General features: G+C 37.7%; 2 protein-coding genes across 2 annotated transcripts in view; one reads left to right on the top strand and one right to left on the bottom strand.

Moving 5' to 3' along the window:
* Nucleotides 1–4595, top strand: part of LOC115805314 (class I histocompatibility antigen, F10 alpha chain-like) — a 38218-nt gene extending 33623 nt beyond the window's left edge. Inside the window, exons 4-5 of the mRNA XM_030765865.1 lie at nucleotides 3941–4054; nucleotides 4531–4595. Of these exons, the coding sequence (XP_030621725.1) occupies nucleotides 3941–4054; nucleotides 4531–4595 (179 nt within the window). The remainder of the gene's footprint in view (nucleotides 1–3940; nucleotides 4055–4530) is intronic.
* Nucleotides 4596–6350: 1755 nt separating this feature from the next.
* On the bottom strand, nucleotides 6351–10503 carry LOC115805306 (patr class I histocompatibility antigen, A-126 alpha chain-like). The gene is made up of 6 exons (XM_030765852.1): nucleotides 10389–10503; nucleotides 9527–9784; nucleotides 8132–8416; nucleotides 7756–8046; nucleotides 7521–7616; nucleotides 6351–6412 (listed from the first exon to the last, which is right to left on the bottom strand). The coding sequence occupies exons 1-6, from the start codon at nucleotides 10501–10503 to the stop codon at nucleotides 6351–6353; spliced, it is 1107 nt and encodes a 368-aa protein (XP_030621712.1).
* Between the last annotated feature and the right edge of the window lie 1753 nt (nucleotides 10504–12256).

The raw sequence follows: 12256 nt of genomic DNA, 5'->3' as shown, positions 1-12256 counted from the left end.
AAACCGGAGCGGTTTGATTTGTTCACCTTAAATGTAGCAGTCTTGGCAGAGAGATACACACAATTATATTTTCCTCTCTGCATTCACACCTTAAAAATATTCCTTCAAGAGGAAAGAAACAGAGTGATGAAGAAAGGTAAGTCAACATAATCTTTGCTCTTTTTTGCTTCTCTTCATCCCAGTTTGGAATATCCAGTTCTGTATACTATCATAGGTCCACACCATTGCATGACTTCTGAGCCAGTCCTTAAGAGTGAAGGCTGGTGCATGCATCCTTAAACACATGCAACACCAACGACCAGTTCTTTTCATCTGCCAGTCTGCATACATCTCCATGGTCTACGCTGGTCCACTGTATTCACCTGTGACCGTACTCGTACCCATTGACACCAGGATGTACAGGAACTTACACTACACAAATACCCTTGTTAAATTCTTCATTGAAGCCTGGACAACAGGCTGGATATCAGTTTTGGTAATGCACACTAGCATAGATAATAAACGTGAATCTGAATCTGAGTCTGAATATAAATCTCTCTCATGCCCCTTAGCCGTTGGATTTGATTTGATACCATAAAACTATGCTTGATTTTCATTTATTTCACCATCCCTTTTAAATAATAGCAATGTCATAATCAGTGTGGGAAATGAATATCAGTGCATGCTGCCGGAGTTATCAAAAGATGTCGCTCAAGCTTATGATATATGTAAGTTTTCTAAATTTCACGCTCTTCATGTTCAAAAATTCTCTACTTCTATCTCTCATGACAGATCATTATGGAAATTCTGCATCGGTATCCATAACATTGCCTGTTCCGGTTGTTCTGTTTGTGTTGGTGATAGCAGCAAGCCGGAGTCCTGGGTTTGATTCTAAGGTCAGCGGTGACAAATACAATACAATGTCTTTATTGTCATTGCACATTATCATACAATGAAATTTGCTGTGCAGCTCCTGAAATGGTCTATTTAACATTAAACACACACACACACACACACACACATACACACACACACATTCCACACATGTGCACATACACACAGGCACATGTGCTCATGAAGATGAATGAAAATTAAAAGATGGAAAAGATAAATAAAATAAAAAAGGAGTGGTATATCAAAAGCTACTATTGTGGCATAAAAAAGCAAAAAACTCTCAGCAATGAAAAGAAACTGACAAATATTGTTGCAGACATACATTTTTATCCCTGTCATCAATAGTGTACAATTTGTTTGACTGAACAGACAATTGTCTGATCAGCTTTTTTGAAATTTTGAATTCGGCTTGTGTTCACAGATGACCCTATTCCGGAAAATTATCAACACATTACGGATGTGTAAGAGGAGTTACCATTTCTCAGTTTTTTACACGTCAAATAGATTGTGCCCTTTCAACAATTTGCTCTTAGATACACAAATTGCAGCATGTAGTCATTTACATTAACATCTGTATTTAGGTTCCCAAACCTCAGTTCAGTATCAATACATGTGTGTGCACTGCTACTAATAGTAAGCGTCTGATGTTTGAATAGATATATAAATATACAGTGTGATAAAAGTCTTCTTTTGGTGATGTGTCCTACTGATTATGTGTACGCTGTGCTGTCCCGTTTTGCTAGCACCTTCATGTATTTGAGAACTGGTTTGAGTCAAAATCCACTGGTTTGAGTCAAAATCCACATGACTACTAGCGATGGTCTCCGCCAAAGCTTTGTGCTTGGCTAAAATCTGCTGTTATTGACTGTTCAGTTACCCGAGATCTATTAGATATGACCGCTCATTGTATTCGACAGTTCTCCCATGCAGAGTTCAGCCTTACACATATGCACATGTTTTAACAGAGTACAGGATTAAATGAAACTAGAAAACAATGCTGAGTGACAGCACTTGCTAGTGTTAGTGATAGTGTTGCTTGTCTATGCAGACACAGAAGATAGAGAAACTTCTTATTGTATCGCAACTGTATTCCTGACATGAGTCCAAAACACATTTATAAATCATTCTAAATTATCCTGAAAAGCATGTGAAACACTGATGTTAAGAAATAAATTATTAATGTAATCTATTAGGTTAACTGTATAAAAGATCACAGCTTGTTGTTACTGTTGGTAACAGTTGGTAATGCAGGCGGTGCATATATTTTCCCATGGTTCTGCTGCTATACTTATTTAATGATCAGTCAGACTCAAACTTGCTCTGAGTGAACCTAAAACCAGTGTTGTGCAAGTTCACACTTTCACAAGAGCTAGCTTGAAGTTCAGTTCACACAGATTAAAATGAACATGTCCACGCTCATAGTTCACAATTCTGAATGTTGAACAAGTTCACAGACTGTAACGACCTCGCCTCCCCCCTTGTCTGCCTCAGCCACTCGGCGTTCAGCGTCGCCGGTCTACTGATCACCGGTCTGATCACTCACCACCTTCACCTGTTCACTCATTAATTTCATTAACTCCTCCCTATTTATACTCCTTTGTTGTGCACTTTCACCGCAAAGTCTACTCCTGGTAACACACCACAGACCTTTGCCTTGTGCCACTTGAAACGCAGCCTGTGAACGAACTTGAGACTAACCAGTTGGTATATTCTGTGAGAAAACCCTTGTTGAACTTTCTAAGTCCCTTGTTTACTTTTGCCTTTTGTCTGAATAAATCCTGTGTTGCGCACTTGCGTCCTGCGACAGTTTTGGTTCTTGACACAGGCCCAGTTCATTTCTCACATGTTGTTGTTTATTTGTTTGTTTGTTTGTTTGCTTGTTTTTTAGATTAACTGCACTGAACTTATCTTTTTCGGTAGGACCTCCTCTCATCCATCCATCCCCAGCCCTCCACTAGTATTTTATGAGTGGAAGTGCAAAAGCAAATAAAGTAGAAAGTTCAAAACACAAAGTAAATTCCTTTGTTTTTTCATGTGCATGCATATGTACATCAGTGTGCTCTGTTCTCACTACACGCCTACCAAAAATGACGCATAATCTCCTTCAAACAAAAGCAACAACTAATTACATATATCCTGCCCACCTTACAGAAATATAGTATAGGATAGTATAGTTTAGATTTAGATTTAGTCACATGAAATGGGAATTTGAATATTGAATAAAATAATTTACTACAGATAAGGAAAAAATATGCTCAGTGTATGTGAATATCAACTCGATCCGTCGAGTTGTGCCACTTAATTTGGATCATCCAATTCAACCACAGTGTGACCACATGTATTGAATTCTTAAGTAATGTCTAAAAGCAAAGCCTACTGGAGTCATTTTAGCTGCAATTACCTTTTCTCTTTTCTCTTCTCTTTTTAACTTTTAGCGCTCTCCTCAGTGAAAGAGTACAGAAAGGATGTAAAATACACAGGCCACTGGTTTCTACCCTCATTATATTAACCTGACCATTCTCAGGGATCATCAGCCTGTGTCTGAAGACCAGATCATTGGAGGAATTCTGCTCTATGAGAGGAACTCTCTCTAAAGGAGATGACACCTACCAGATGGACACCTACCAGATGAGGAAGAGTCTGGAGGTGAGTGCAGAGGCACTAACAGTGAAACGAAACTCCACATGCATAGCCACTCACCTCAGCCTGGACAACAAGCTAGACATCAGTTTTGGTATGTAAGTATGGGATGTTAACATTTTATAACATCTAGTTGTTTGAAAACACAGCTTCTTTAAAGCGCCATATGGGAATACGTGATTAAAGTATAAGCAAATACCCTATCAGGGTAGCCTTGAATTCAAATGACATGCTACTATTAAAAACTCTCAGGAGCAAGGTTATTTTGTACAATGGAAGCCTGGTGTTCAAGTAATTCCAAAGTGCTGAGATATATTGAAATCACATTAACTGCAGCCAATGACAAACAAGAAAACATCATTTTGATTTCATCATTTCTTTATTTTAAGGAATGTTTCTAAAAAACTATGATTTCTTTTCTTGACAGAATATGATCCTGGACCACCTATTGCATCCATAGTGTTCTCTGTGCTTGTGGTTCTATTGGTGTGTCTAATTGTACTCACGGTAGCCATCGTTAAGTGGAGGAAAAGACACACCGGTAAGATAAGAACTGAGAAAAGAGTAAACAAATTTTCAAAACAAAGCAAACACAAATATAGTAGTACCAGCGATTCAGAAAAACCAAATATTAATTCAGTGATTGGGTGCTGAGTCAAAGATTTTCATAGTTATTTCCTTGATGTTCTTTTCACTGGAATTAAGGCATAGAGTGTTCAGATTTAGGCAGGAAGCAACCTAAGCAGGTTGTTGTAGCTCTATTTATAAAACATAGTTTCATTCTTGGTTTAACATGGTGACAAAATGGTGCCACATGGCCAAAAGATGTCAGAAAGTCCTTCAAAATAGGACCAGTAAGTTGCAGATTAAACTTGTGTTAAGAGGGAGTTTTGTAAGCTAGTTTTGTATTTCTACTGAAAAGAAATATAGAGAGATTAATGCTTCATTTCAGTAAAGGAGGGTTTTTTTTGTGACCATAGGGACATGACTATGCCCGAATTATTTTTTATGTTTTAGGTTCCCAGTCATCCCTTCAGTCTGAATACACTGGAGCCTCAGGTGAGTACTTGAAAATACACTAATACTCATGTCTGAAGAAATAGTTCACCTCAAATAAAAAACTTGATTTTTATTGTTTCATTAGAGTTGAAATAGTGTTATTAACTCAAACACAAACCATCTCTGGGTTAGCCTCCAAGAGGATATACTTATGGAAATTGTGTTTTAGAATAGCATTTTGTTCTAAGTGTGCATTGTTTAAGTTTTAAGAAACAAAATAATAGCAATTTTAATTTTAGTACATTTTGAAGGTCCAGTCCTTTCTGTCAGAAGGTTATGTGAGGCCAGTCTACATGCTGTATTGTTCCCATTTTATTAAAGCATCCTAAGATGTGAGCTATGTGCCAGAGACACTAATACTTGGACTGCCCACATCTTGTCCATATAGCTAAGAATTCTTAACTTTTGTTGAGGTTGCAATGGAACAAATGCGACATCAGCTTTCTTGTCTATCTGAACAAGGTTAAGCCTTCCTTGTCTTACAGTAAAATTAGCCAAGCAGATCTAAGAAGAAGAAGAAAAAAGACCATACAGTTCTAGACATATTTCAAGAAGTTACCACAACTGGCTCTAGAGCGATGATTATTCTGTAAAATACAAAATCTTTCCACAATGATGACTAAAATTGTATGCTCAGTTGGTCATGATTTCCTCTGAATTTTGACCATCACTAATGTTCGCAACTGTGGGTTTAGAGTGAAAGTGTCATGATGCAACCTTATAGGATCCCAGGCCTGTTAGAGTACAGTTATTAAATGGGATGAGAGTAATTGTCACAGTTAGTTATCATATGAAGATACAACAATGTCTATGGGAAATGACAAAACATATAGGAAACATTATGGAATGGGACATTATGGAATCAGTATAGGTTGGTGTTTAGCAAGGATAAACTATACTAGTTACTGTAATTTTAAATTATTATCAAGTCCAATATAAGCTCATACAAAATCAGATGCCCTCTGTTGTAAATTGTGGCAAAATATTTGTATCGTATAAAAGGACAAAATACTCATAAATTAACAAACTACAGGCTGAGTCAATTCAATGAAGACCAATAAATGTTCCTTCAAAGCTATTCACTTCTTCTGAAAGGGACTGAGCAAACTCAACATTTCAGAGGGATTATTGTCATAGGAGGATTGTTAAGGCCCAAACACTCAGTGTATTTGGAAGTGATAAAATGTGAAATCATGCATTTGGCATCATAAAATAAGGCTGAGATGTAGAACATAGGTTAGAATTAACAAGGTGATGTGGCTGATTACACACCCTATAACATTTTGAAAGCAAGTAACTACACATATTTGCTGTCATTTAGATGTGAATTAGCACAGTAATATAGTTTTCATTAATGTGTCTCATCAGTTGATTAGTCAACTACTTCTCATATGGTGCTCCAGTCATTCCACAAAGTACAGTATAATTAAAAATAAAAACACTGAAATTTCTTAAACGGACACAGGCTCTGGTGAGTTATATATTATTTAGGAAATAGTTTCATCATCACCAGCTTTTATTTATTAAATCACTCTTTCCTAATACTAGCAGGCCCAGTTTCAAGTTGTGGGGCACTTTTTTCTTCTGCTCCAAAAAATTCTTCTGTGCCTGGAAAGAGATGCAAATCATATGTATGTGTTACTTCCAGTCTCTAGCTAAGTTTTGTGAACACCATTGTGTTGACGCATACACTGATGACACAAAGATGATTTAAAAAGGTGATTAGCAGCAAGCAGATCATTTAAACACACTGTGCATAACTTTTAACTATGGCTTCACTAAAACCCCATGCACTCACTTGAAGCAGCAGCATATCCAAAGCCACACCGTTGCTTGGCACCTGGAACATAATGAACGTAACACAGATAAGTGAGAACACGTGAATGAAAGGCGATTTACCCCAAAAGTTACCATATTCAGGATGTCAGACTTCCACTCTTTTTGTGGAATTGATGATTCCACCTGGGAAAAATGATCAGACTGCAACAGGCTGTATTTTACTTCCACATGGGATAGTAGTCTAACACATGCAATCTAATAGCTGCCTCAGTCATTCAGGAAAAGAATCGCTTTTTCCTTCTCAGAGATAAACAAGCCTTGTGCCAGAAGAGCGAAACATTACTAGGAGTGAGTACATATGGATTTTCATGTGTGGAAACTCCAGAAGGAAATAGCACAACCAAGTGTGTTTGCACCCCCTCTTCTGTTAGGATGTGACTGGTGAAAAAGGGCAGCCTGCTGAAAGGCCGAATAGAGTGTGTGTGAGCTGGTGCTGGTGAGTGTTAATGCCAGTTGTTTGGAGTGATTATGATGGAATCAGAGAACAGTGGCCAGGGAGTTTTTCAGGAAAAAGAGGATAGGGGACATGACAGAGGAATAACAGCCCAGCAAATATTTTTCTGGAATTTTGTAACATATTCTTGATAAGTAGAATGATCGGAATTAAGTAGAGGAATTTCCTCATGTTTAGGCAACACAACATATATTGTAATGTTCCAGAAATATATTACAATATGCTAGACTGCTCAGTTCATAGTTACACAATGAAACATAACATAATTATCATTAGCATATTCTAAGTAAATGTCAGTTACCACTAGTAGTAGTGAAATAATTGGTTGTTGTACTGTACTGTTTTCACACCAGTGGAAGGCAATTTGTAGAAATGATTATAAAATCATGTTTATAAAATCATGCTCATAAAAATCAGACAAATATAAAGATCTGTAAAATTTACAATTTAGTCATTATCAGTTAATAATTCAGCCAGCTGATTTGGCTTTAGGTAATAGGTATCTTAATATCTGAAATAATGGCATTAAGAAATGTCAAAAGGATTGTAATGACATGTAATAAAGTTCTGCATTAGATGCAGCGTGATCAGACTAAGCGCATTGCTGCCTCTGATTAACTTGATTAATCTCTGTTGCTCACTGCTCTTGTTGTACCTGCACATCGCCTCCATACATTGTAACCAAAGATGGGTATCATCAACACCGAGACCAAGACCAAGACCGAGATCACCATGGGCAGAGATGTAGAGGCTGTATCATCTGTCATATCAAGTAAAAAAAGAACTGGACATTTGAGAATACACCCAAACAGTCTGTATGACAATTGAAATATTTTGCCAGTAATAATTTAAACGTGATGGCTATCAAGAACCGAAATCATGCACGTTACCAATACTAATATCCAGCTTGTTGTCCAGACTGAGGTGGCTGGCTGAGCAGGTGTAGCTGTGGCCTGCTCTTATTTCATCTACACTGACCTCCAGACTTTTCCTCATCTGGTAGGTCCCATCTCCATTAGGTAAAAGCATTCCTCCAATGATTTGGTCTTCAACCACAGGTTGGCCATCTCTGAGTATTGTCAGATTGATGTGACGTGGGTAAAAACCAGTTGCCACACAGGTTATCTGAATTTCTGCAGAGTTTGTGAGAGTCTTCTTGAGGAGCCTGACCCTAGGTTTTACTGTGGAGGAAGAAACAGAGACAATGAAGTAAAAACAAAACACAAATTTTGATCATCTTCTCCAGGTACAAGTAGTTGATCTCACCTTTTCTCAGTAAATATCTTTTCTCGTTTTGGAGGTATTTCTTTAAAAATTTAATGCAGCAGGGATGACAAAGATTTACAACCATCCTTTTAAAACGTGTTTGGATTTCAGTGTTCCACTCAATCACTGATTCTGTGTTCCACAGAAAACTTCCCTGTTGCATGTTCAAATTTAGTTCTTGCAGATTAAAACCACTGAAGGCATCCAATAACTTGATGCGTCCATGGCCATGCTCATTCCTATCCGACATTTCGCATCCAAGGATCCTCTGATAAACACCAAATCCTGATGGTGACAAGGGAAGTAAATGAGAGACTGAATAATGAAAACATCTTTTGTAAGAGCATGGCTAATGTGTGATGCCATTGAGTGTGGTAAGAAATAAACATCTTAAAACTAGAGGTTTATTTGAATGTTTTATAGAGATAAACTGATACAAATATATGGTTCACTGATAAATTAATCAGGAGTAAAGGAAGGATTACAGGTTGTGTTTAAAATGTTAGGACAATTGAATTGGCAAATGGTTGACTAATAAGTGATTCATTAGGTGGCCCTTACATTTTATTTTACAAAGAGAGGATTTGCTACCACACTGTTATGACCCTGAGTCATAAATGTGTATTATTTTGTGTGCTGTTATTTTTCTCCCCCTGCCTGTGTGTGGTGCTGTTTCCTCCCCTGCCTGTCTGTGTTTTCCCCGTATGTCTCTTTAATGTCTTACTCCGCAGGTGGTGATCGAGGATTGGCCCACGGTTGACGGCGCCAGTTTTAAAAAGACGCGCCATCCAGATGCCGGTCGCCTCTCGTTTTGTCCTGGCCACTTTGTCCGTGTCCGTTCGTTGTGCTTTGCTAATTCGTTGTGTGTGTTTCAGAGATTCGTTGTATCGTTTGTAAAACTTTATATGTGTGTATGTGATTTTCGTTGTTGCAAAATAGTTGTAAATATTTTCGTGTTAACTGTTCGGGTAGTGGTAGGGGGTGTGAAGCCATTTTTTTTCGCTCTCCTTTTCTCCTGTTTTTTCGTTAGGGAGTTAGGGAAGAGTTCTGTATTTTCTTTTCTTTTCTTTTTGGAAAGTAGGTTATTTCGTTTGTAAAATATAGATTGTTTTGTTTGTTGTTTTGGCCGTGCTCACCCCCGAAGCTTTTTACTACCACTTCTGTAAATAAATCACTCTTTGGATTATAATTCGTGGGCACGGGTCATCACTGGGTACAGGAAAAGGGGGGGGGGGGGGGTCACTTTTGTTATGCTCGGTACCCCTAGGCTGGGCGTAACAACACACAAAATAGTTCCTAACAAATCAATTGAATATGATTCTATATAAATCACCATAAATCACATCTCTTGATTTTCTATGTTGAGTAATGATGTGGTATATCTGTAATACTCACCGTCTGTATCGTTGAAGTGACTCCTCAGATATGACGCCTGATACTTCATATCTTTAAACGTGTCTCCAAATACAACGCCAGCTTCTTGTTCTTCTACATCGTACGTCTGTGAAGTGTTTTGAATGCAGTGGATCAATCTATTTTTAATGGAATCGTAGTATCCCACCTGCACATCATCCATCATCAGAACCGCGCTGAACTCAGGAAACTGTGTCTCTCCAGCTATGTATGTTGCAAATGCATACAAAGAGTGAGAGCCTGTGGGTACAAAAGATCGCATTAAGAATATTAATCCACATGAATTAAGGACTATTTCTTCAACAAATACAGGAATAAATAAATACATCAGTAATTTGGAAGCTATTCTATGTGTGCACCTGTCTGTGAGTGTCCGTATGCAGGTGTAGGATGGCGTTTGTTCATGCATGTATGAGTAAAGAATGAAAATGATTATGTGTTTAACTATATGTGAGTAAACCATACCACAAAGAAATATGCCACTGATGTCTTGATCACAAAAGACTACAACAAAATCCTCCAAATTAAGCAAGAACACAAAGGTTCCAGTTTACCTATATATTCTTTATTGAGTTGAATCTAATACATCTTGGAAGAATAAAGGATGATATGGAGAGTACAGAATGGGAGAGAAAAAAGAAAACCAAGATAGGAAAGATAGTACATTTGTATTATACATTTATATGGCTATACAGTTATATGATTATTGTCTAATGTGAATTATAATTGTTTGTTATAATAATAGTATGAAATCTGAGCCTGTGAGGTGTGGCTGTGTCTCTCTCATCTTTGGGACTCATGTTTGGCGAGGTAGTAGCACAATCGCTTTTGTTTGTAGCCTCACCTGCCTCGCCGTAGCACTGCCTGGTGTCATCTGTCTTAAATGGGCGATTGCCATAGTGTGGATATGTACGCGCAGGGTACGGCACTGTTACTTTTATAAGGTTTATTTTCTTCATTTTGTTCCAACAGGTAGCATTAGACCTTCAAAGGGGAATTGGTATTGGTGTGCCGCATCTAGATTAAGCTGCTGTTTTGTCTCTGTTTGGTTTCGGTCTGTGTTTTTGTCTCTATTACTTTTTCATTTATGTTTCATTAGTATTAGTTGGCTTATAGTGACTTTAGAATATCGCTTGCACTGTTAGACGGTCAGTCTCTCAGTGCAGTGTATTCCTCTGCATTCATTGTTATTCAGTGTGCGTGATGTTTAGTTAACTGTGTCCTTTCTTTTTTTTTCTATTTTATTGGTTCATTTTTTGTACGAGTTTGTGGATGTGTGATTTGTATTTATTGGTTTTGTTTAGTTTTGTGTGTGGCTTGCCAACTGGTATGTGATTTGGTGTGTCCATTATTCAATTAATAATTCCCTTGAATCAAGGCTGTAGCTGAGTGCCTCTTTTGGGAAGGCTAGTCACGGTGGTGTCCCCTCACAGTGTGAAGTTTCCAGGAGCACCTTGCTTTGATTCACTTATTGTTTGCATGAGTGCATGTGGTGTGGGACCTGAGCACATCCCCTAATTAGTCTGCCTCACCCCAAGGTAAGCCTTAGCTCTTTTCTATTTCAGTTGCAATGGTGGGTAATTGTTTGTTTGTATGATAGTGGTGTGATAGTGGAAGTCTGACTGTGTGATAGTGCTGTGATAGTGTGTGATAGTGGAAGTATTTATTATATTCTTGTACTGATACACTTTTAAAGGCTATTCTGTAACAAAGAATTCCTAATTATTGTCCCACCTTAGAACATTCATGGTTGACTTTATCTGCAATCAATATCAAATTGAAACTGTCACCAGAATACTTTTGCATGTTTTCAGCTTTGCAGTGATTCCACTACCTCCTTGGTCAATGAAATTCAAGTTTACACCTGAAACCATGTCTCTGGCTTCCTGGTATTAATGAACCTGTGTTTTATGTGCTAGTACTAGGCTGAAATTCTCTGGATGAAATTCCCAGAGTGGCGTAGTTGGCTACAATTTAAATATTCTTTATATGACTTGTTGTACCTTAAGCCCTTACCCTTGCCACAGGAGGTAAGTGTTCTGCTATTTTAAAGATAGCCTATTTGCCATACACACTGTCATACACACTTACAGCTTTTGAAATTCCCTTGTAGTCTTTATGCATTTTTGCCTCAACTTCTCTTGGTGAACCTTGCTATTGTTGCATTAACTGGTGTTTGCAAGGTGAATTGTCTGACATGCCCTGATAACTTTGTTTGCATTAGGCATGTCGTAGAAATGGAAGTTTCCATGATACAACAGCATTCAAATGATCTGTTGTAAATAAAACTGACCGTTCACTGATTCTGAAAACTGGGTTAGTCAACACTTTCTACAGAAGAGACACTGCAGTTTACCACACTGCAAAGTAAGACAATTGTTATACACAACAGATTGTTAAAAGTAAAATACATTAAATAAAATGTATCAAAACACAGACCCTGTCAATTAGAGTTTGGTTATCCTTCTTACTTGGTATGAACAAAAGAAGCATGTTGCACTTTGAAGCTCTGTAACTGCTTCCAAAAAAAAAACCCCTATATTTTGACATTGTTTCTAATAAAACCATTTAAACTGGCCACTTTGAATGAGATGACACAATTTACCTGCATTCACAGTTGATGAAAAAGACAGAAAACATATAATTAAGTGAGGTCTCTTCATTTTGCTGAAGAAGATTCCTGAGCTCCCTAGGGAAAGGCAGCATTAAGCT

This window comes from Chanos chanos, chromosome 1 (genome assembly GCF_902362185.1).
Source record: "Chanos chanos chromosome 1, fChaCha1.1, whole genome shotgun sequence".
Lineage (NCBI taxonomy): Eukaryota > Metazoa > Chordata > Actinopteri > Gonorynchiformes > Chanidae > Chanos > Chanos chanos.
Note: the sequence above shows the minus strand (reverse complement) of the source record. Positions and strands in the feature narration are given on the sequence as shown.

Bases quoted from the DNA above. Each gene is read 5' to 3' on its own strand.
- LOC115805306 (XM_030765852.1), bottom strand. From the start codon at position 10,503: ATGAAGAAAATAAACCTTATAAAAGTAACAGTGCCGTACCCTGCGCGT. The intron at 9,785-10,388 runs GTGAGGCTACAA...TTGTACCCACAG, and splicing joins GCAGTGCTACGGCGAGGCAG to GCTCTCACTCTTTGTATGCA. The intron at 7,617-7,755 runs GTAACGTGCATG...CAGATGATACAG, and splicing joins CAAGCTGGATATTAGTATTG to CCTCTACATCTCTGCCCATG.